We start from the raw sequence: 21308 nt of genomic DNA on the forward strand, positions 1-21308 counted from the left end.
ACCTAAATATCTAAACACTTCCGTGTTGAGTGCTGTACACGCACTGAAAGAAGCCAACTTTGCAGGTAGACCAGCCCTCCCTGGATTACTGTTTTCTGTCTCCTGGCCTTCCAGAAAAAACAGATCACAATCCTCAGGTGCTGTGGGGCAACATAAGATGGGGGATTTGCTTCCCATATTCCAGTCCCTTGGCAGTCTTGAGTTCAGTCACATACAAGAACAGCCACAGTTTCAGAACATGTCACACTGCTTTAATAGCACTTCCTCTCATCAGCTTTCCAGAAAATGTTTGCTGTACCAGCAATTCTTCTGTCCTGCCATCAGCATCTTCTGCTTCTTTTAAGACTCTCTCTCTAGAAGCACTCATGAAAGATAAACCAACTTTTTTCTGTGTGACATTCAGGACTTCTTATGTTGGCTACTGTGTCAATCCATTTCTGTACTGAGTTCAGCTATTTCTTACATCTACAGGGCTGTCACAAGATCCCTCTGAGATCTGACTTATGATATGACACAGTTGATGAATAAGTTCCTCTAGTTCCCCAAATTCCTTTACTTTAAAAGTGACGCTTCAGGAAACAAGCCAGAGGGCAGTTCTGTCCCTCAAGAAGCTGGTGACTTACCATAAGCCACAGTTGCATCACATCAAGAGATCTCTTTTCAGTAGCAAGTTGCATGAATAAACTGCACTTCATAACATAGTTTCTGCTTCAGGCAGCGGGCACAGTCAAACAAGGGCAGTGAGAGACCAAACCCCGCTCTGGACAATATAGCTCACTTCCATCATGATCTGAGGGGATCATGGTGTCTTTGCACCAGCCACTGATTTTTGTTTGCCATTCAAACCTATGCCCATAAAAAAAGAACAAAAAAACCAACCCAAACCAACCCCTTACATGAGTAAAAAATACTGCATGGCTCTGTTCTAGGTCCCTTTCCCTCTCTTGTGAAGGTTATCGGGAGACATTCCTTTTGCAAAATGCATTTTGCTTCCAAAGTCATACAGAAGTGAAATACTTGTTCTTACATGAAATGTGCAACAATGTACAAATTGGTGGGTAATGGACAGACACTACCATCCTTATCTTTGAATTACCATTCTTTTACTTAGACCCCAAAAGATTACTTTAAAACTGTGGTTTTCTCCTCCCCCCTCCTTTTTTTTGTGGTTTAACAGATAAAGTAGAATGGGAGGAGGTTTCACCACTTTTGCTGCATGTAAAAGCATTAAATTATTCTGTTATTCTGAGGCTCACTGATAGTATGAAGATGACAACTGAACACTAAGGATAGCATTTTCTTCTTCTGCTAGTAACAGAGGGCTTATTTGGTTGGGTTTTTCAGTTTAGCAAATTCCTGATGCAATTGTCTTGATATGAGTTCTTCAAGTTTTTACCTCCAATTTTTCCCCAAAATAACTTTCCTCTTTTGCCTATTTTTTATTTTTGCAAAGAAAGTAATTTCTAAACAACTATTCATTTTATACTGAAATATACTAGCTCACATGCATTTGTCAAATCCTACTTTTCATCTAATTAAAAAAGGTGTCCTAGTAGCACATACCAAATAAATATTCTCATAGAAATGTCACATGTAACATATTGACTCCACTACATTCCAAATTAAAATAAAAGCAATTCAAATTTCATAGAATCACAGAAAACTTTAGGTTGGAAAGGAGCTCTGAGGGCCATCTAGTCCAGCCTCTCCAGTTTGCTTCAAGCAGGGCTAGCTTCAAAGTTAAATCATGGATCTAACTAACAGTTATCTGGAGCACCCCACCTATGGAAGACAGGCTGAGAGAGCTGGGGTTGTTCAGCCTGGAGAAGAGAGGGCTCCGGGGAGACCTTATAGCAGCCTTCCAGTACCTAAAGGGGGCCTACAGGAAAGATGGGGAGGGACTCTTTATCAGGGACAATAGGATGAGGGGTAACGGTTTCAAACTGAAGGAGGAGAAATTTAGATTAGATATCAGGAGAAAATTCTTTATTGTGAGGGTGGTGAGACACTGGAACAGGTTGCCCAGGGAAGCTGTGGATGCCCCATCCCTGGAGGTGTTCAAGGCCAGGTTAGATGGGGCTTTGAGCAACTTGGTCTAGTGGGAGGTGTCCCTGCCCATGGCAAGGGGGTTTGAACTAGGTGTTCTTTAAGGTCCCTTCCAACTCTAACCATTCTATGATTCTATGTAAACAAAAAAGACTTCCAAACACTAACTGCTCATATAATAGCTTGTTTTACATTGACATTCATTTAATAGTTTCGCAACATTTTTATTAGACAACATAATTTCCTGTAGCAGCTACATTATTGCCATAAAATGCCACAAACACTCTACTCAGATGACAGGCGCAGTTAATGATCAATTAATTACATGTGCATATGTGTTGGTATACACGTGCACCGAGGAGATCCACGATGAATCATCCTGTCCTATAGCTGCAAGGTGGAACTGGCACTGTTAGTTCCACTTGCTGTTCCTGCCAAGGAAGAGAAGTAGGTAGGAATAACAAAGGCCACTTGCTGCCATGTATTTCCCCTTGAAAAAGTGAGATGCAAATATTCTCAGCCTTCTCAGCTAACTGAGATTTAAGGAAGCCTGACTTGCAAAGGTGCAGCACACAGCATGTACATTATCATTTTGGGCTTGCTAGAATGACAGCTGTCATGTTGTGCCACAGTATTTGCAACAAACCAGTGGAAGCCTTGTTGCTGCGCCGTTAGGTAGCCACAGACTATCATGATACAGCTAATTAATCATACTGCAAATTTGTCTCAAAGTTTAAAAAAGTTATAGCTCTGGCCCATCAGATTAAACAGCAAAGATTCATTCATTTATTGCTGCAATAAAAAAGAACTACTTTCCTAGCCCAAGCAGCAAAAGAAAACAGAATATACTTTTCTTCTTGCCCTGAACTCCTACTAACTTCACAGGATGAGCCCTAATTTTATATTTGCTTCCTAGTACTGTAATTGTTAGAGATGTCACTCAAGATGTATTTTATGTAGGAGCAACAGCACATGTTCCTGCCTGGCAGAATTTGGATTATTCATGCCCATATTGCAGTGAATTTCGCAGGCTCTACAAAAACACATCTAAATTGGCAAGCTTTACAAGGCTTGGTCTTGCATCTGATGCACTTTGCAAGAGAAGGGAAGGTGCCATCTATCAAGTACCCATATTGAGACTTACTGTGATGAGTGACTCCTATGAATAATTGATTTAAGGATCCGGTATATCTCAGACAGTTGGTAATAAGTTGCGACCTCTTCCACCTCAATGTTATTGGAAGAAACTAGACAGCTCTTACTCTATAAAAACTGATACAAATGACCAAACAGACTCAACTTAAATTAAACTGCATCTACTTCTCAGGCTGAGCTCACTACTGCAGGATGCAAATTTCCCTGTGATCAGATGTCAATACCAAAACCTACAAATGGCACCTTCAGGGAAACAGTCTCAGTAGAAAACACATCTACAGATGGCCGTGGAAATTTAGATATATTATTACTCATGGGAGTCTTAATACTCCTGGTGATCTTAATCAGGTGGTGCTGATAGACGTTGGGTGCACAAACGACAAAATGCAGGTGAACACTTCCAAGATTTCTGTTCATGCCACACCACTTGTCTACACAGAAGACATGAGTCTTGCATGGCTGTCAAGCCTAGACTTTTCTATCACTTACCGTACAAGCACTGAAAGAGCAGAGGAAGAATTACTCATAGATTTCATAAAAAGCAGAATTTATGTTTATGTAATTTTATATGATTGAAAGATAAACACAGATGTTGCATCTGCAGATACAATATTTATAACACTATTCTATCAATTATCCTGTGCTTCAGACATGGAAATACACTGTCTATTTATTTATCTTACTAGTCTGTAGATAAAAAAATCTTATAGATTTTAAAAGGTTTCTAGACAAAATGTAAATTTTCATACATTTAGTTAGTCAAAATTATGACACTAGAGAAAAAGATTACATAAAAAGTCAACTTTCAGATGACTAAAAATGGCTTGGGATTTTTAAAGTAAAATATTTTGAAGACTTTTCATGAACACTAAGTATTTTCTGGCTACGATTTGCACACAGAAATCTTGTTTTCCTTTAGTTTTGTGATTTAGAGATGTGCTCCAAAGCAAACTGGAGCAACTCTTTGCTAACAGATCATATTGCAGAGCTAAGGCCCTCTGCTTTTACAAGTACAGTCATCTGGCTTTCTGATACAAGCTGGGAGCAGGGGAGCGATTTTTGGGCCCCTTTGTTTCTGGTGGGGAAATTTAATTAAGGGAACGTATGATTTCTCATGGTTTGTGTCTTTTTCTGATAATTCATACATACATGCACTTACAGAACCATAAAAGGCCTCCAGCGGTCATCTATTCTATCTCTCTGGCCGAGGCAGGACAACCAGTGTCTCTTGCCAGGCAGCTGTTTGACTAGCCTTCCTAAAAACTTCCAGTGATGGAGATTCCACCACCTCCTCAGTTACCCAGTATCTTGAAGAATTGAAAAAAGTCTTATATGTCCACCATAGTATGAAATGAATCATATGCTGGAAATGCCTATAAAGGGAGATTTGTCTGATTGGCCGAGATACTGACATTTATTGCTGTGTCAGGTTTTTGGCCGGATAGAAGCCATTCTATCCTTCCCACAGAATTGAAATAAATTCAAATTAAATCACGCAGTGATGCCCAGCATGACTGGCATGCTGCTAATCAGCTTCCTTCCAGTGTTAACATGAAGGTTGTCAGGCTTCTCTGATTCTTAATATGATAGCAAGCTTTGCTTCTTTCTTTCTTGGATTCCTCTATCTTATTTTTAGCTTGTTCTTCTCCTTTCTTTTCTTTTATATGCTAAAATGCTTTTAAGCAATGAAGGAACTTGTTTTTCATGCTACTGTTCTGTCCTCTGAAACACACTTAAAACCACATTTTTGGGCAGCAATATCTTCTTTGTCCTAGCTATGACAGGAAAATATCACCATTCACAGTCTTTGATGCTTGTCCTTCTTGTGATCCATTTTATTTATTTTGTATTTAACTCATGTCTACAATAACTATGGACAGTTTTTCCTGTTGTTTTCCTGACTCCCCACTATGGTCACTCCTTTGGGAATTTTACATGAGTCATTTAGCAATGTGTGCTAGTAGAGCAGCACAGTTACACTGTATGAATTCATTTTCACCTTTGGAAGTAAGGAAGAATGTTAAGTGTTGATTCTCTTTCAACTTCAACCTTCAAATCAGCTGGCTGAAGTGCTGCAGGATGGTACGATATTATGTCATGAATCACAGGATCCTGTTCCGAACTTAGTAAATGACATATGCCATTAGCAGTCATCACACCTAAGGTATATTCTGATAAACCTCCCCTGCACAGTCTCCTCAACCTTTGCCCACACTATCCCAGGAGATCAGATTCAGCACTGATAAAATTCACTAATCTATGTATCTTGCTTTAAAAATGGATTTGCCTTGATATCTTAGAAGAAACAGAAGGAAATCTCACTGCTTAAAATGTGCCAGTGAAGAAGAAAAATTGAGTTTGCCAGTTGTAGTGGAAGAAGATCTGATGCTCTGGAAACTCTGCTTTCCCCACAGATCCTCTCATGAGTGCGTTTTTTCCTCTCAGTTTCCATACTTTAAAATTTCCTTTATAAGATCAAGCTGAACTTTTTTTGCCAGAGGAAAGGGAACTTCCAGGGTAGATTCTCTCCAGTGCTGTGTGACCTTTAGCACAGAAAGCTTACCCAGAAGTAAGATGCAAAGGCTCAAACCACCTGACTGCTACTAGTACTGAACAAAAGACCTGCTCATTTTTTTATTGCATTCCCCTAAGCAGCCTCTGGCAGAAGTGCTCAAGAGATCTCCTGACAGATGGAGACTACAGTTGTCTTCCTTAGCAAGAACAAGTGTGTATACATTGTACCTTGATTATCCTGCCCTCTACCCATATTTTACCCTTCTGTCTTTTCTTCTTTCCACTGACTGTCGCCTTGACAATCTCTCTGTCTACATCTTGCCTCAACGGCTTAACCTTTCAACTGGTCAAGAATATCCTTCTCAACAAATCTAGACCTAATCAAACACATCTACATGCATTACGCCCACTGTAACCTTAATATGCAAAAGCTTTATGCAGTCCTTAAGACACCCTGGAAAGTAGCTGGTTGAAGAAGGAACTCAGGTATTCAGCTTGTGCATCCTCCTCCTTATCAAGCTTTGCACCAAAGTACTGCTTTGCGAGGTTCCAAGAGCAAACCTTATTGCATAGCTTTTACCTACCAAGATAAAGGCACCTGGGAAAACATAATCCAGGAGTGCAGCACAGGCTGGGATCTACTCGGATGGGGAGCAGCTCTGTGGAAAGGGACCTGGGGGTCCTGGTGGACAAGCAGCTCACTATGAGTGAGCAGTGTGCCACTGTGGCAAAGAAAGCCAACAGGATGCTGGGTTGCATCAACAAGGGCATCACCAGCAGAGATAAAGAAGTCATTATCCCACTCTACTCAGTGCTTGTCAGGCCACACCTGGAATACTGTGTTCAGTTATTAGGAATCATAGGAAATGATTCCTGGGGATACCAGGATAATAGTGGGATCTGTGGGGAAAGGGATGTGAGGAGCTGGAGTGACCTTGAGACAGAAGTCACAACAAGCCTGACAGTAAAGCCAGCAAGGGGTGCAACAAAACAACCTGCTGCTGTTGCCTACTTTCCCTCTTTTGGGTGCCTTTCTCTCCTTGATCGACAGAGAAAGCAGCAAGTGAGGTGCTCCAGGTGAAAGCAAAAGTCAAGTTCAGGTAGGAAAACTGGTAAAGAAAGCAGACACTGAGATGCTCAGCTACTAGAGAGAAGAGGCAGGAAGGAGATACTGGACCCTGCCCTGGAGATTTCTACATTCAGTGAGAGACACCATGCCAGCAAGGAGGGAGCACAGCCATCGACTCTAGCCGTGCATTTCACCTGTGGGACAAGTCTAATCTCACCAATGGGGAACCATTACTGGAGAGGTTTTTAGCTCCCTTAAATACCCATTGTCAGGCCAGTGCCCAGGACTGGCATTCCAACCAGCCAGTCTGTCTAATCCCCTTCAAAATCCATGCTGTTTTTGCCCTCAGCAACAGCAAATGCCAGAGACAGCAGTCTGGACAGAAGAAATGGAACATTCTTTCTTAACTCTGCTTGTGCCTGTGTTTTCAATCCCACAAAAAATGTATGAGATGATAGCTGGCATTTCCCTCAACAATTTTACTATTTAGTATTTAAATTACAGCAATGCTTTTGCTTACGTACAAACACCAGCCTCTGTTCCAAAAGGAGTGTTTAGTTTAAAAATCATTCTGTGTGTTTAGATTGACAGATAGGCTAATGAGGGCATTTCTTCCCATTTTCTGGGGACTGGATCCTGCGACTCCAAGGCTGCAGCCTCGCAGTGCTCATCACACCCCAGTGGGGTCGGATCCATGCTGCCATACCAACAGGCCTTAGGAGCTGTCATCTTCTGTCATCTGCAGTCCTGAACTGAACGAAGTCCTAATGAATCAATGCAGAAATGATTACTGGGTGTCAGAAAACATCCTTCTGGTGTCTCTTGGAAGCTTGCAAAAAAGTAAAATCCTCTCCAAAGCACAAGGCCATGGAAGAGCATCTTTTAAATAAATTAAAGCTGATGAGAGATTTCCACTTTTTACCCATACTTGGTACAACCAAATTTCTTGGTTTAGAACATCTTTCAGGAAAAAACACCTCTAAAAGTCTAAGGATTCCAAAACCACACTCTGACCTATCGCACTTGGCAAAAACTAATTACACCTTCTTGAAGTAAAACTCTTGAAGAAAAAAAGTTCCACTTTTTCTCTCAGTTGTCCATGATCAGACCATAATCTAATTCTCTGTTTCAGAATGCCCAATGGCCAAATTAAAGCAAGGTGGACTCCTTTTCTTCTCAGCCAACACGTACTCTTCTTTCAATCGTAAGACTTCACCAGTCTTTACCAGTCCTACAGTTTCTAACAGGGTATTTCAAGGACCTGGTCCTTGCATTCTGTCCTGGCATATGCCTTGTTCTTGCATTTGATGTTCTACATATCCTCATTTGGTTGCTTTTAATCAGGTCGGCCCCTGGCACTTGTATTCCAAGCATGGGTCTCAGTGAACCTTTAACTCGCTTCTTGCACGGCTGCCCTTGCACTCCTTTCCCACCGCCCTGGATGTGTTATACCTTTGCTTAAACCACTTTCTCCTCTTTCACAGCGACACCTACAAGGACTGAGTCATGGTAACATAAGTACGCATATTTAGTATCTCAAGATAAGCAGAGACCTGTTCAAACACAGCACACATACCTCAGCAGCACCACTCTCTCTGCTGCAACCTCGTGGTGTGGTGTCACACCCTCCTGTTGTCAGACCTACTGGAGACTGTGCACTCCTTGGGGCAGGGAATATGTCATTTTACTCTACGCTGCGTGGAGCCTAGCAAACTTAGGCACCGCACGATGGTAATTAATGCTATCAACCGAAGATCTCTGCCGCTGCAGACAGCCAACACCTGTGCCCAGGGCAGCTCCGGCTCAGCTGGGGCTGAGGGGCGTTCAGTGCGGCCTGGGGCTCCTCGCGGCACAAGGCCTGGCAGGGCCGAGGGGAGGCTAGTGGCCCATTGCCCATGGTCGCCAGCAGGCCGCTGCCAGGTCACCCCTGGGGAGCAGGCCTGGAGCTGGTGCGAGGGAGGGCAGGCTGCCATCGCATACTCCAGGCCCAGCTGGACACCCACGGCCCCGGCACTGGGGAGCAGAGCTGGCGGTTTTGTTCTGGGTACATGCCACCAACGTAACATATTACGTCAATTACGGGGCGAGGGAAGGCAAAAAAAGGAGAAAAATCCCCAAAGAGGAACTAGGCAGAGGCACATGTTCCTCTCACTGCCGCTCCCCGCCCTGGCCGGGCCTTCCGCAGCCGACGGGAAGCCCGAGCCTCGCTGGCACCGCCGGCGCCGACTCCTGAAGGCGGCGACCCCGGACCCCCTTCCCCGGGGGCGGGAGCCGCGGGCAACCCAACACCGCCGCCGGCTGCCACTGGCCGCCGCGGGCCCGCCAGTGACGAACCCGCCGGCGGGCGGGGGACGGGCAGCACCGGGCTCCGCCCCTCGGCCGCCGTCAGTCAGCGGGCGGGGCGGGGCGGGGCGGGGCGGTGGCAGTGCGGGTTGGCGGGCGGGCCGGGGGGGCGGGGCGGAGGCAGCGCCTACGGCGCGGGTTGGTGGGCGGGCTGCGGGGGCGGGGCGGAGGCAGCGCTGGCGGCGGGCTGGGCGCTGCCGAGGCACTGGGGCGGTGAGCGCGGCCGGGGGACGCGGGGCGGACGGAGAGCGAAGAGCGGGCCGAAGAGCAGGGGGACGCGGCCGTGGCTGCTTGGCGGCGCGAGGAGGGAGACGGTGGCGGCGCCGCCGCCGCCGCTGCAGCTGCTGCTGAGGTAAAGCTAATGCCGCCGCGGACCCCTCACCTGGCGCTGCCCCGCGGGCGGCCGGCGGGGCAGGAGAGCAGGGCGGTGTGCAGCCGGGCGCCGGCCGCCGCTGCGGGCTGATATGGGCCGTCGCCGCCCCGTGCAACTTTTTCCCCCTGCCGGCGGCGGCTGTGTCACCGCCGACACCTCCGGCGCGGCAGGCCCGGGCGGGCCGCCTGCTGGGGCCGGCGCCGAGCCCCGGGGGCGACGGAGCTTCTTCCCCCCGCGGCCGGGGGTGGCCCGGCCCGGCGCTTCCTGGTCGGGCAGGGCGGGCGGCGCGCCGTGCTGGGGGCGAGGCCCGGCGACCGCAGGGCTGCCCGGGAGCCCCGGCTTCGACGTGCGGCGTGGGGAGCCGGGCCGCTGCCCCTGCCCGGCCGGCGTTCCTGGGGTGGCGGAGGGGGTGTCCGTAGGAAGCGCTGAGGCGGCCGTCGCCGCGGGGAGCGGGCGGCGCGGCGCCGAGCCCGCCTGTTCCCGGGTCACCGCTGAGGGCGGTCGGGGCGGCTCCGCGACCGGCCCCGGGGCGGGGAGAGCCGTCTCCGCGCAGCCCTGTCCCGGCGGCGGAGGGACTGCGCCCCCCGAGCGGGGCCGGAGCTGGGGACCGGCCTCCGGCCGCCGGAGAGCGGGTGCTCTACGGCGGGGACCGCCGCCCCGGTGCGTGCTGGTGCAGGGCTGCCGGCGGGGTTAACTTGCCGGTCTCGTAGCAGAATGGAAGCTCAGTTTGTACTGCCTTCCTAGGTATTTTAATTATTACTTTAATGGCTTTCCTGAAGTGGTCTCGATGCACCCCTGCCTTCTTCCATAGCGTTGCAGACCGTATAAAGTCTTTGAGATGTTTCAGAACGGGACGTGCTTTACAGTGTCCAGAGTGAAATTAAGGTACTTATTCCGTGTGTCTGTATTTGAACTTGTTCAGCAGTAGAGTCTTCACAGGCTAAAAATCACTCTTTGAGAGACTGGAAGTGGTGTAAAGGTATTAGTATACATCACCTTCACAATGTATCATGAACCTCACTTTCTTGCAGAAAATAATGTTCCGATGCGGTACTTACCTTGGTCATCTCCAGTTGGAGAGCGGCAGCATCGCACTTGGGAGATAACTGCAGTTTGAGTTACAGGTGTGTAGACACCTAGTGGGGAGAAGAGTCATTCTCCAAGCAAATTTGCTGCTTTCATTTAAATTCTTTTTATTTCAGTGACTCCCTAAGTACGTTAATCTGCTCTTTTCTTGACTAAGCTTATAATTGCAGTGGAAGGGAAGTTCACGATAGGCACTGTTTCCCTAGGGATTTTTGGAGTAAGAGATATGTCAGTATAAGGAGATGTGGTTATTAAGTGTGTTGACATAATGGTGAAGAAAATCTTTGCTGTCTTGTATAGGGGTGGTGTATCAGTAACACATGTGCACCCATCTGGTTGGGCTCGTAGTTACATAGAATCACGGAGTAGAAGTTTTTAGTCACTAAAGGAATGCTAGCTAGTATGAGAGGAAATGCTTGGGTACCAGCGGAGCGGGAGCCAGACATCATTTTTAATAGGGGAAGAAAGGGGGAGTGGAGGGGAAGCTTTCATGTCCCCTTCCTTTTCCACTTAAATTTACATGAATCTCTTGAATGTTTCTGTTGAATTTTAAATTTTATAACTGTTGAAATGCCCAACATAAACCATTTGCTGAGACACCAGAATTCTGCCTGAACTCAGGAATCTTTCACTGGTATGAAGTTCTTAGACAGTAAATAAAAAACAAATGAGCGTTTGATTATCTTACAATACTTCTTCCTCCTTTTCCATTCCACCAGCCAAATGGAAATCCAGCAATACATCATCTCAAGTATAACAATGTTTCTTGCCTAAAGTGTTTGGTTTGGTTTTTTCCCTCTACTTAAGATGGTCTCCACGCTATTTATTTTAGAACTAATCAGCTTAAGTCAGTTTGAGTCAAAATGTCTGAGTCTAGAGACCATGTAACTTCACTTGGAGTGAAGGGAATTTGTTTATACGGGATTTTAATAGAGTGGTAAGTAAAGAACTGTCAAAGAGGACTCTTTGGTGACACTGCAGTGTTACCATGCTGGTGTGGAGAACCGGTGTCTGTCCCTGCGTTAGGGCTGTCTGCAAGGCTCTCGGAGTCTAAGTCTTCCTCCATCTCCAAACCTGACATGTAGTGAGAACAGAAAAAGGCATAAATCCAAGGAATTCAGCAGGGCTCACCCACGGGAATGTCTCCAAGTACGTGAACTGTAGATCAGTCAGGAGATGGGATGCTGGGGACCCTGTACCAAGGGCAGTGCTGGGGAGTGAGTACGAGCCGGTACTGCAGCTGTGAGCCCCAGGGAAACTGAATTTAGGGAAACTTTGCTACTGTAACTGCATTGAGTTCTTCTAACATGCAAGTAAACTGGACCTTTTGTCCTATCTGATTCAGGTTTTGAGTTTTTAAAATATGCTTAAAAACTGTCATAAGCAGTTTTTATGTTATTACAACATTTTCAGTTCTGTATTGTCAGACCAAGCGTAAGAGACACAAGTACTCATTTTAAGTATCTGGCCGTAAAGTTGCTATGATACATTTGATAATAAAAGATCAGAGGAGTAGGTCAAGTCAGTTAAATTATGCAGTGTTTAGAAGACTTACTTCGTTGACTGCCAAAATGCCTGTAGGCAGTAGGAGTGAAATGGGTAGTTGTAGCAGAGCACTTGTTGAACCTTCCTTAAAAAGAAAATAAATATTTCAGAATATTTAATGTAGCTGAAGTGGTAATTTTCTAGCAGGTTTTGCTGTGCATAGTTGGTTTTGACTGGAAACATTTAGATTAGCTCCAACACTTAGATCTAAGGTGCGTAAGTGCATTTTGTTCCCTTGATATATGAAATGGGAGGAACCCATGCTTTTGAAAAGGCTTTTGTACGATTTAATTGATACTTGTGCTTTAGGTTTTTGTTTCTTTTTTTTTTTTTCCTCTAGTTGGCTGTACACTTTCCTCTGTCAGAAGAGGCGAAATGAAATATCAGTGCAACTTGTCACGTTAGTTGCAAAATCTGTGATGTTTGGTAGTGTGAGCTAAGCAGCATAGTTTGGTTTTTCCGAAGTGGCTGCAGAAATTGCTCATTAAAATTTTGATGTGAGCTGGATGCCTAATCCACGTGGATAGATTTGCAAGTTATTAAAATAAATACTTGTGTGTAGGCTTTTTGAAATAAGAAGTCTAATTCAGGCTCAGATAATTCTTTTCCTACAGCAAAAACTGGTTGCAAGGGATGATAAGGAAGTGCTTCAAGAATTTAGAAGATTTTCTTCTGTATTCTGTTTCAAGAGGTGTTACGCAATAAGCTGCAGGGAATTATATTTAGACCTGATGAACTGAAGAGGAGAGGGTCATTCACTGGCAAAGGAAGCACGTATACATTCTTATAAATGCTTTTTAGCTTGTCAGTTAGTCATGTTCCAGGGGCTTCATGACTGAAACATTAGAGAAAATGGTGTGGAAAAGAGCTGTCAGAGGTTCCCTGTTCCAGCCCTGTCTACTGGTGTCCCTTTACAACGTAAAATGGAGTGTTTCTCAAAAAAAATCAGCTTTCTGTATGCTAAGTACATAGTACACAGTCTGTATTTACCTACTGGTATTACATACCCCCCTTGAGTCTTTTATTTAGCTGTAGTTCAGGAGTTTCGATACCACTTTGAGTAGTTAGAACTTTCTGTTTCCCAGTATAGACTTTCAAATTGTGATTGGGCTTGTCTTTTTAAGTAGATGAAAATTAGTAACAGTTGAAACAATGTTTAGAAAACTTTCACTGTTCTATATGTCTTTAAGCTACTGTTTTCTAAATTGATTTTTTTTAGTCGTATTTTTCCTTTTTACTTTATGGTTGGGCAACCTTGAATCAAATGTTCAGGCCTGTATTCTCTTGCCTTTAGTGTAATTTAAGCATACACCCTGATACTTTCCTCCTGCTAGTGCTGCTTAGGTGGGCTGGGTGTGCCTGTTTCAGTTGCTGATTGTTCTTCTAGTATTATACCATAAACACATTAAAAAACATCTGGAAGATGGGGGAGCGGGGAAGCCCCTCTTTTTAAGAAAACAGAAATACAGTACTCATCAAGTAAAAACATTTTGGACTTTTTCGTTCTCCTCAAATGAGAACCCTCTCTCCAATAGGATTTTGGAGTGTAGGCTTTGGGCTGGGGATTGTTGCCTGTCCTCCCCATCTGCATAAACAGCAGGAGGTTGAACACCCCAGTGGTGAGCATCAGCGCTAATTACAGTGAGCTCCTCCTCTGTCCTGGCAGACCTCTTGTGGGGAAGGGTTGTGGCTGTGTGTCTTCAGGGAGATAACATGTAAAATCTTGCTGCCAGGTTAGATACTGCTCTACAGGGATAGCTCCAGGGTTTAGCCCTCTTGTTCTGAGACTTCAGTAGCCATAAGCTACAGAGAAGGAAGCATGCCTCATACTGCAGGGGTGCAAATTTGGTTCAAGTAATTAGACATACATCCTTTACAAAATTGAAGTGTTAGCTGGCAATTCTTTTTTTTGTGAAGTCACTGTGTTTCATTGTTATTTAGGGTTCTTTTGTGGGACACAACTTCTGTGAGGGTTGCAGAAAGCTTAAGTTGTAAGTGGAATCCAAACTTCACAATCATCAAGAGAATTTGAAACGATTTCATCAGTTTTCTCTTCTCTTTACAGGAAGAGCATGTGTGAAGAGTTTGGTGGCAGAATATCTAAGGTACATGGGCAATCTGTGGCAGGTACATCTGGAGAAGGTGTGACCAGCTACAAGAATCGGCTGAACTTGAGTATGGAGACCCTGGAGTGCCAGCAAGCTGAGAAAATGAACTAATTAGAAGAATATCACTAGACATAGAAGTGGTGGAACACATACTTCTGCAGCAATCATTGACTCAGAATAAATACATCAGCAAAAACATCAGCAGTGAAATGACAAATCCTGGTGCTTTTTGATTCTCTGGTGGATTTTATTACTTAAACATTGCTATTGACATTTTTATTACCCCATTTAATACATCTTGACTCTCTCTGTACATAAAATATAACTGGACAATTGCATTTTGATACTGTTTAATAACACCTGAATGTTAAATTGTTTGCCAAGATGAGCGCCGAAGGATATCAATACAGAGCTTTATATGACTACAAAAAAGAGCGAGAAGAAGACATTGACTTGCACTTAGGAGATATATTAACTGTGAATAAAGGTACCTTGCTAGCACTTGGATTCAGTGAAGGGGAAGAAGCAAAGCCTGAGGAAATTGGTTGGTTAAATGGCTTTAATGAAACCACAGGGGAGAGGGGGGATTTCCCGGGAACTTACGTAGAGTACATTGGAAGAAAAAAAATATCTCCCCCAACTCCAAAGCCTCGTCCTCCTCGACCCCTTCCTGTAGCACCAAGTCCTGCAAAAGTTGAAGCAGAGAGTGAGCAACAAGGTCAGTACTGTTCTCAGAAGGTGTGTGTGTCCTGTGGTTTTCAGATATTTTTGTTTCATAGACTTGTCTGACTGTCCATTTATGTGTGTAAAACCTGCTGGTCAGCTCTTCTACCGCATGGCTTATTTCAGTTAATCAAGAATTGTTTCTACTTCATAATATTTAGCTCACACCCTTTGTAAGTTCATCTGTTTTGTCTCATGCACTACAGAGACCAATAGCTTATGTGAGTTACATCTCACAGGTTGGAAAGTATGCTTATAATTCATGACTGTGAAGACTTAAATGGAGAATGAGCAGGCTAGCATTTATTTTAGGTTTCTAAGAAGCTGTCTGGTGGAAGTGTTTCCCTCTGTAGCTCATCAAGCTCACTATTGAGGACCTTCTTGGTGAATCCGACAGTACGAATTCCAAATAAACAGTATGTTCCTATCGTAAATCTCTTGCTAACAGCAAAAAAACATGTATTTTGCCACGGAGATTTACCTGGGGCATTAAAGGTAAGACCAAGTATTTAAAAAATGTACAATAGAACGATGATAAAGAGAAATTCAGGTTTAATGTGTTTTAGGAAGCAGGGCATGCAGTAGAAAAAAATAGCACTTACATAAACAAAGGAAGATATTTCCTTGGTTTAAACATAAATTGCTTTCTAACATACATTTGTAACAGTGTGTTGGGCAGAACTCAAGAGTTTGCTTAGAACTCTTCTGTTAATAGAGAAAGTGTCTTCTCTTTTTTAAGTGGAAAAACTTTAAGGTAAAAAATCAAAACACCCTTCCTCCAAGTGATTTGTCTCCTGTACCTGCTGACATTCAGATACTTGGGTTTTACATATCAACAAGCCAAGCCTGTCTTAGGATAGATTTTACATCGGTCTTTTACTTCTCAAAAGTCTAGAATGGCTTATATTGCTTCAACATCTAATACTTCTTAAATTCTCAGTGTTCCTTGCTGTAGGAAATAGAAGTTGTGGTATGTGATCCTGATTCTCACAGTGATACCACAGTCCTGAATATCATCACCCATCTGCCTCCATAGAAATATTTGCAGCATCACTTGCAAAGTTGTGGTATCAGTTTATCAGCTTCGATCCCTCTGTGCCTATTATGAATTTATATTCAGCTGTGCTGATAATCAACGAAGATAAGAACAGAAATACAGAAAATTGTATGCGGCGGACCAAGTGGAAACCTGGCAGAAGCATTTCTAGGATGGGGGGTGCTCAATAAAGAGTAAATGTGAACTGTCTGTGAGCACTCAAGGATTGCTTGCAAGTGTAAATGCCTACGTGTACGTAGTTGTTAGAATGAAGGTGGGGGCAGATGGGGTTGTAATGGCATTTTAGGGTATAGTCTCCCTATTTCTAAATCCGTGAACTCTCAGCCTCTAGTGTTTAGAGTCTCCTGGTTTCTCAGTAGCTTAATTCTGAAAACGGGGTATTTGCTTTTGAAAGAAAACATGGTTACTTCTTTGATCATTCCTGATATTGGATATTAATATGTGCTGATTGGATAACATTGATTTTTTTCTTAACCTATCACCTGCGGAGATAGTTGTCTCTATCACATGTAACAGCAGAATAAACATGGCTCTTCGGATAGGCACCTCAGTGCTGACGGGTTATTTTGAGATGCAAAGGGTGGAAAGAAGATTTCATTCTTTACATGTGCATGCTGTGGTGAAGTAACCAGCATCCCAGGCTCTGATGCATTTATTGCTTTAAACTTAAAGTAGTGCTTTGTAACTTGCTTGGTCTCTGTACTCACGCTTGCTTGATGCTCTTCACATCTTCACGCTGTGAGCTGGCCAGAGCGCTGTGCTGGGAAGTCCTGGTGTTAATCTTGCAGTTTCTCAGCATGCCCTAAGACTGCATTTGTAACAGACATGTATGGGAGTTTTGGCAGCTGGGAGCTGCTCTGGGAAATTCTGATGCAGATCTGGGGGTTTCTGCTTAAATGTAGACTTTTCTGCTGCCTTGGGATGAGGCAGTGCCCCAAGCCTTAGTGACTAGATCTCTCCTAAACTGAAGTTTATTGCCTCTAGAGTGAGTAGCAGTTACATACATTGTGTTTAGTTTTAATAGCTTAGGACTGTTGGGGATTTGAAATGAGAAAATGTGCTAATTTAACTGGGAATCTTGATCTCAAAGTCTGCACACGTGATCCTGCCATGCTCCAACATGTTTAAGAATCAGCTTGCAATCCAGTCATGTATTTTTCTGATTAAAAAAAAGAAAAGCTAAGTTCTCACAACTCCTTTTGAATTAAAGATTTTAAGCTTGATGTAAAAGGCTAGGCATCTTCAGTAGTGCCCTAGGATCAAGGATTATACCCCCCTCAACAGATTTAGGGGAAATACTGAAATTTGAACTCCAAATAGCTCAAGAATAAGGTTTAATTACTTTTAAAATAATGTATCTTTACTTAAAAGAAATTGTGAAGAGTAATAATAATATACAGATCTTTTTACTGTAAAGATCTAAGGCAGAGAGCACTTTAAATCTTAGAAACAAATTTGGGAAATGTTGCACTGAAAGGGTATTAAAAAAAATGAAATTAAAGTGAAGTTTTTGAGTGAGCAGAATAATACAAAAATTATACCTATGGTGAAAGTGGAGGTGCAGAGGGAAGTATAGTTCAGATAAAAAATAATGTAGCAATGTACATTTGACTTTCAGGTGGCTTCACTATTTTGCTATAAAAGATTTGGTGCAGGGAATAGCACAGTTAATATTGTCCAGCAGCCAATGTAATGGGCAGTAGGCCAGAAGATTCTTCCCAGGATGATACTTCGCTCCACACCCCTAGAGTGTATTTCAAATAAATTAATGCGTAGTATGAAAGTTGCGTGACCAAATACAGTCAAGTTTACATTTTTGGTACTTGATGATTTGAAACTGCTGTGGATCAAAATGACAAATTAATGGGGAACTGGAAGCAGACTTCCGAAGTGTATCTCAGTTATTTGTAGTCTATATACTTTTTTCATTCTGTGAAGAGTCAATTCTCTATCTACCCCTGTTGTGTATATGTTGAATAAGAATATCAGAAACTTAATTGGAGACTTTAAATAAAAAAAATATAATCTCATGAGTTCTTTTAATTTTACCACATACATATATTATTTTTTTAAGAAAATACTTTCTTATAATTTAAATATTCCTTAGGTATTTATTCTGAATGGTCTTTTCCCTTGGCCTTGATAAGCTTGATCACCTGCTCATCAGTGTGCAGATTGTTTTTTAATAGATCAAATTTGCAATATTTGGGCACGATGCTGCCAGTGTTCACAATGCTGCAGTACTCATACACAAATAATCAGACATCTGAACAGAGTTTGTAGTCAATGAAGCTAGTAACACAGGCAGAGTTGCTTAGGCAGTCACAGTCTTACTTATAAATAGGGAGCTCTTTAAATATTAAAAGCCAAGATGAAAACATAAAACTGCTGGTGGTCTCAGATTCTATTAATTCATTTATTTATTACAACGCTTAGGTCAGATCTTTCCCCAGATATTTTCTATGACCCGTTTGAATTTCTAGAACCACTGATCAAGGCAGGAACTGGGGCTCCTTGACTGATATTTTAGGACTGTTGCATTTTGTCTGCATCTCTTACCTTTATCAATAAAGAAGTAAGTTTAGTCTGAGTTTATGGGGCTTTTTTTTTTTTTTTTTATTATTGCATCTGAAAAGATAGGAAAATAAAGGCGATACAAGTGCCCCAGGCAGTCTCTAGCACCTTTCAGTTTCAGGGCTGGTGCAGGTCAGGCCTGTGGCAAAGCAGATTTAGCTCTCATGTGAGGCTCTCCCTGGCACAACCTGCCTTTTCCCCAGGTTTCTTCTCCCACCAGGCAAGGGTGACTGGCTGCTGCTGGAGGCATGAAGGCGCTTGCAACAGTGAGATCCAGATATCTGAAGTTTACATCAAGCAGTAAAGATTTTATATGAATGTGTGTGTTTGGGTTTTTTTTCTTAAAATGCTTTCTTTTTTAAATTGGAGCTACATAGGACTGTTTGCTGTCACTTAGCCCTGTCTCGCCCAGCTCCTTGAAAATGCAAAGTGCATAAGCTGTACTGAGTCCTCCTGAGTTTTGTGAACTTTGATTCAGCTCATCTGATACGGCTGCATATGTTTAGAATTGGTTCATACAGTATTGTTTCTCTACCTGGTTTGTGAAGGCTGATCTCATGCAGACTTTGGACCATAAAGCTTCAATTGATCGACAGAAATACTTTCAGACTTAAATTGGAATGCTAAATTCCCACTTTGAAATGAAGGTCAGATTGCAGAGGGGCAGACCATAACTTTATATGAATAATTTGTCTGTTTTGATGTTTTGGAGCTTCCTGCAACTTCCTGTGTGACTTAAAAGGGTTGTGTATGTTGACACTTCGTACCATTTTAGCTGGTTTGGAGCCTAAAAATACTCTAAAGCTCTTCCTTCTTGTGATGAAACTATAACATAGATTTTTAAAAAAAAAAAAAACAAAACAACACCTTTCTTCATGCTTTTCTCCTAGAACAGATACAGATCAGCAGATTAGACAAAGATAATGACATGGAACACTTGGAAACTTTCCTTTCAGAGACCAGGTTATGCAATCTGTGACAGAGATCCAAACTGATGGAGAGCGTAAAACCATTTGTGCATGCTTGAACTGAATGTGCTGTAGGATTTGTTTCTTTAATATTGCTATAAAGCCAGTAGAGCGATTGCCTTTCTGAAAATTATTTACGTTTGTAAATTAGGGGGCATAAGAGTGAGTGGAATGCTGTGAGCCTGGAGCCTCCGTTGGGAAGAACACAGTCATCATCTCTCCTGATTTAAGCAAATGGAAAAAGGAAATTATGGAGTGAAGTGATGAGTCACTATCTCATTTGGTAAATGTGTTTGCTGTTCAAGGCAGAGCCCTTGGATTTGTTTTAAAAAGCCCAGTTTGAGCGTAAGCCTTTGCCCTGCTGCAATCGTCAGAACTGTCCTGCAGTCATGAACTTCACAAGTCGGTTGCTTTTGACTTGCACAGAGAAATGGCGCAGGTTTCTGCCAGAGAACATTGCCAGCTACTTGTGGTCGCATTTGTTGGTGCACAAGGCAAATTTCTAGCTGCCATAGGAGCGCATGCATCTGAAAACAAAGTTTCTTGCCACCTGCTTTATTGCTAATGAAAACAAAGATTTTGCAAGCTGCATTAAAGTGAGGCAGAGCATTTTTTTTTTAAATAATAAAATCAGGGTGATAGTAACTAAAAAAATCTTTGTAAGCACCACAGAGAGCACAGGGATAGGCTTGCAAATACGAATACAAATTGCATATTAACAGTGGACCTGGGCGAGTTCATGGTTGATGCGTGGCCCCACCTGCTGGTCTAGGAGGAACGAAGCAAGAGGGAGGAAGGAGCTTCAAAACCAGCATCTTCCATGTTGTGTTTTAATTGTCCCATGATAAAAGTAAAAAAGGAGAGGGAGCTTTTTAAAAGAGCATTTTAATTGACCAATTGATATTTCTAGGAAAAATACACAGAACCCCCTTTTGATCCTCAAAGATGACCTCAGACCTGAAAAGGCTTATGTGGCTGAAATGCATCTTTTTTTTCCAGCTGTATCAATTAGTCTAAAAAAAATACTGCCTTTTGTTACACACTTTGCTTTAAGAAACTGAAAGAATAAGACACTCCTGTTTTGATGCTCTAAGAAGTGTTTGTCTGTTTTGTATCGCACCGATTTTAATATGCCTTTCTGTAGTTACAACAGTGGCATTGTGTTGAGCGACTTTGCTTACCTTCTCTAGCCTTCTGTCATACTGATTCAGTCTGTTAATACTTCCTGCTGACATGAATGCTCCTGGGGCAGATTTAAAACAAGGCAAAGGTGAAGTAGCCTGCTCCTCTCCCTTGGAGTCATCTTCATCTGTTCCTGTAGCTGTGATCCAGGAACATCTGAGAAAAACACTGGTTAGCAAATAGTTCTTACTTAGGCTTGCACACGATAACATCAGTTTGTGAGTTTCAGCAACACATGGTGCTAAGTATTTGCCAAGAATGGATCATTCTGCACCCTGAGCAAATAACCGTGCCCACTTTAAATAGTTGTGTGATGCCATATACGCATCCAGATTTTCTTGTGTGAAAGAACACAGGTGTTGTAACTGCAGCTGGCTGTGCACTCTTTCACATCTGCGTCTTGCTCCAAAGCTGCTTTCCATGATGAACATCCGTGAAATCAATCTGAAGGCTAGAATACAAAGAACTACTTTATTTTCATAGCTAAGAATGACAAGGGGAATTACAGGATTTTAAAGAAATATTTATTTTAACTGGAGAAGGATTTTAAGTCCTGAGAATACTT

The 21308-nt window shown here is 43.1% G+C and overlaps 1 protein-coding gene across 2 annotated transcripts in view; it reads left to right on the forward strand.

Annotated features, from left to right (window-relative positions):
• Window positions 1–9282: 9282 nt before the first annotated feature.
• PIK3R1 (phosphoinositide-3-kinase regulatory subunit 1) overlaps window positions 9283–21308 on the forward strand; it is a 58479-nt gene continuing 46453 nt past the window's right edge. The window contains exons 1-3 of one of the 2 annotated variants that reach the window (XM_074568886.1): window positions 9312–9479; window positions 10532–10624; window positions 14197–14957. In XM_074568886.1, coding sequence (XP_074424987.1) covers window positions 14624–14957 — 334 coding nt within the window. In that variant the 5' untranslated portion in view covers window positions 9312–9479; window positions 10532–10624; window positions 14197–14623. Of the gene's footprint in view, window positions 9480–10531; window positions 10625–14196; window positions 14958–21308 lie in introns of both variants that reach the window. The other variant, XM_074568885.1, reaches the window with a different exon arrangement.

Source organism: Larus michahellis, chromosome Z (assembly GCF_964199755.1).
Source record: "Larus michahellis chromosome Z, bLarMic1.1, whole genome shotgun sequence".
Lineage (NCBI taxonomy): Eukaryota > Metazoa > Chordata > Aves > Charadriiformes > Laridae > Larus > Larus michahellis.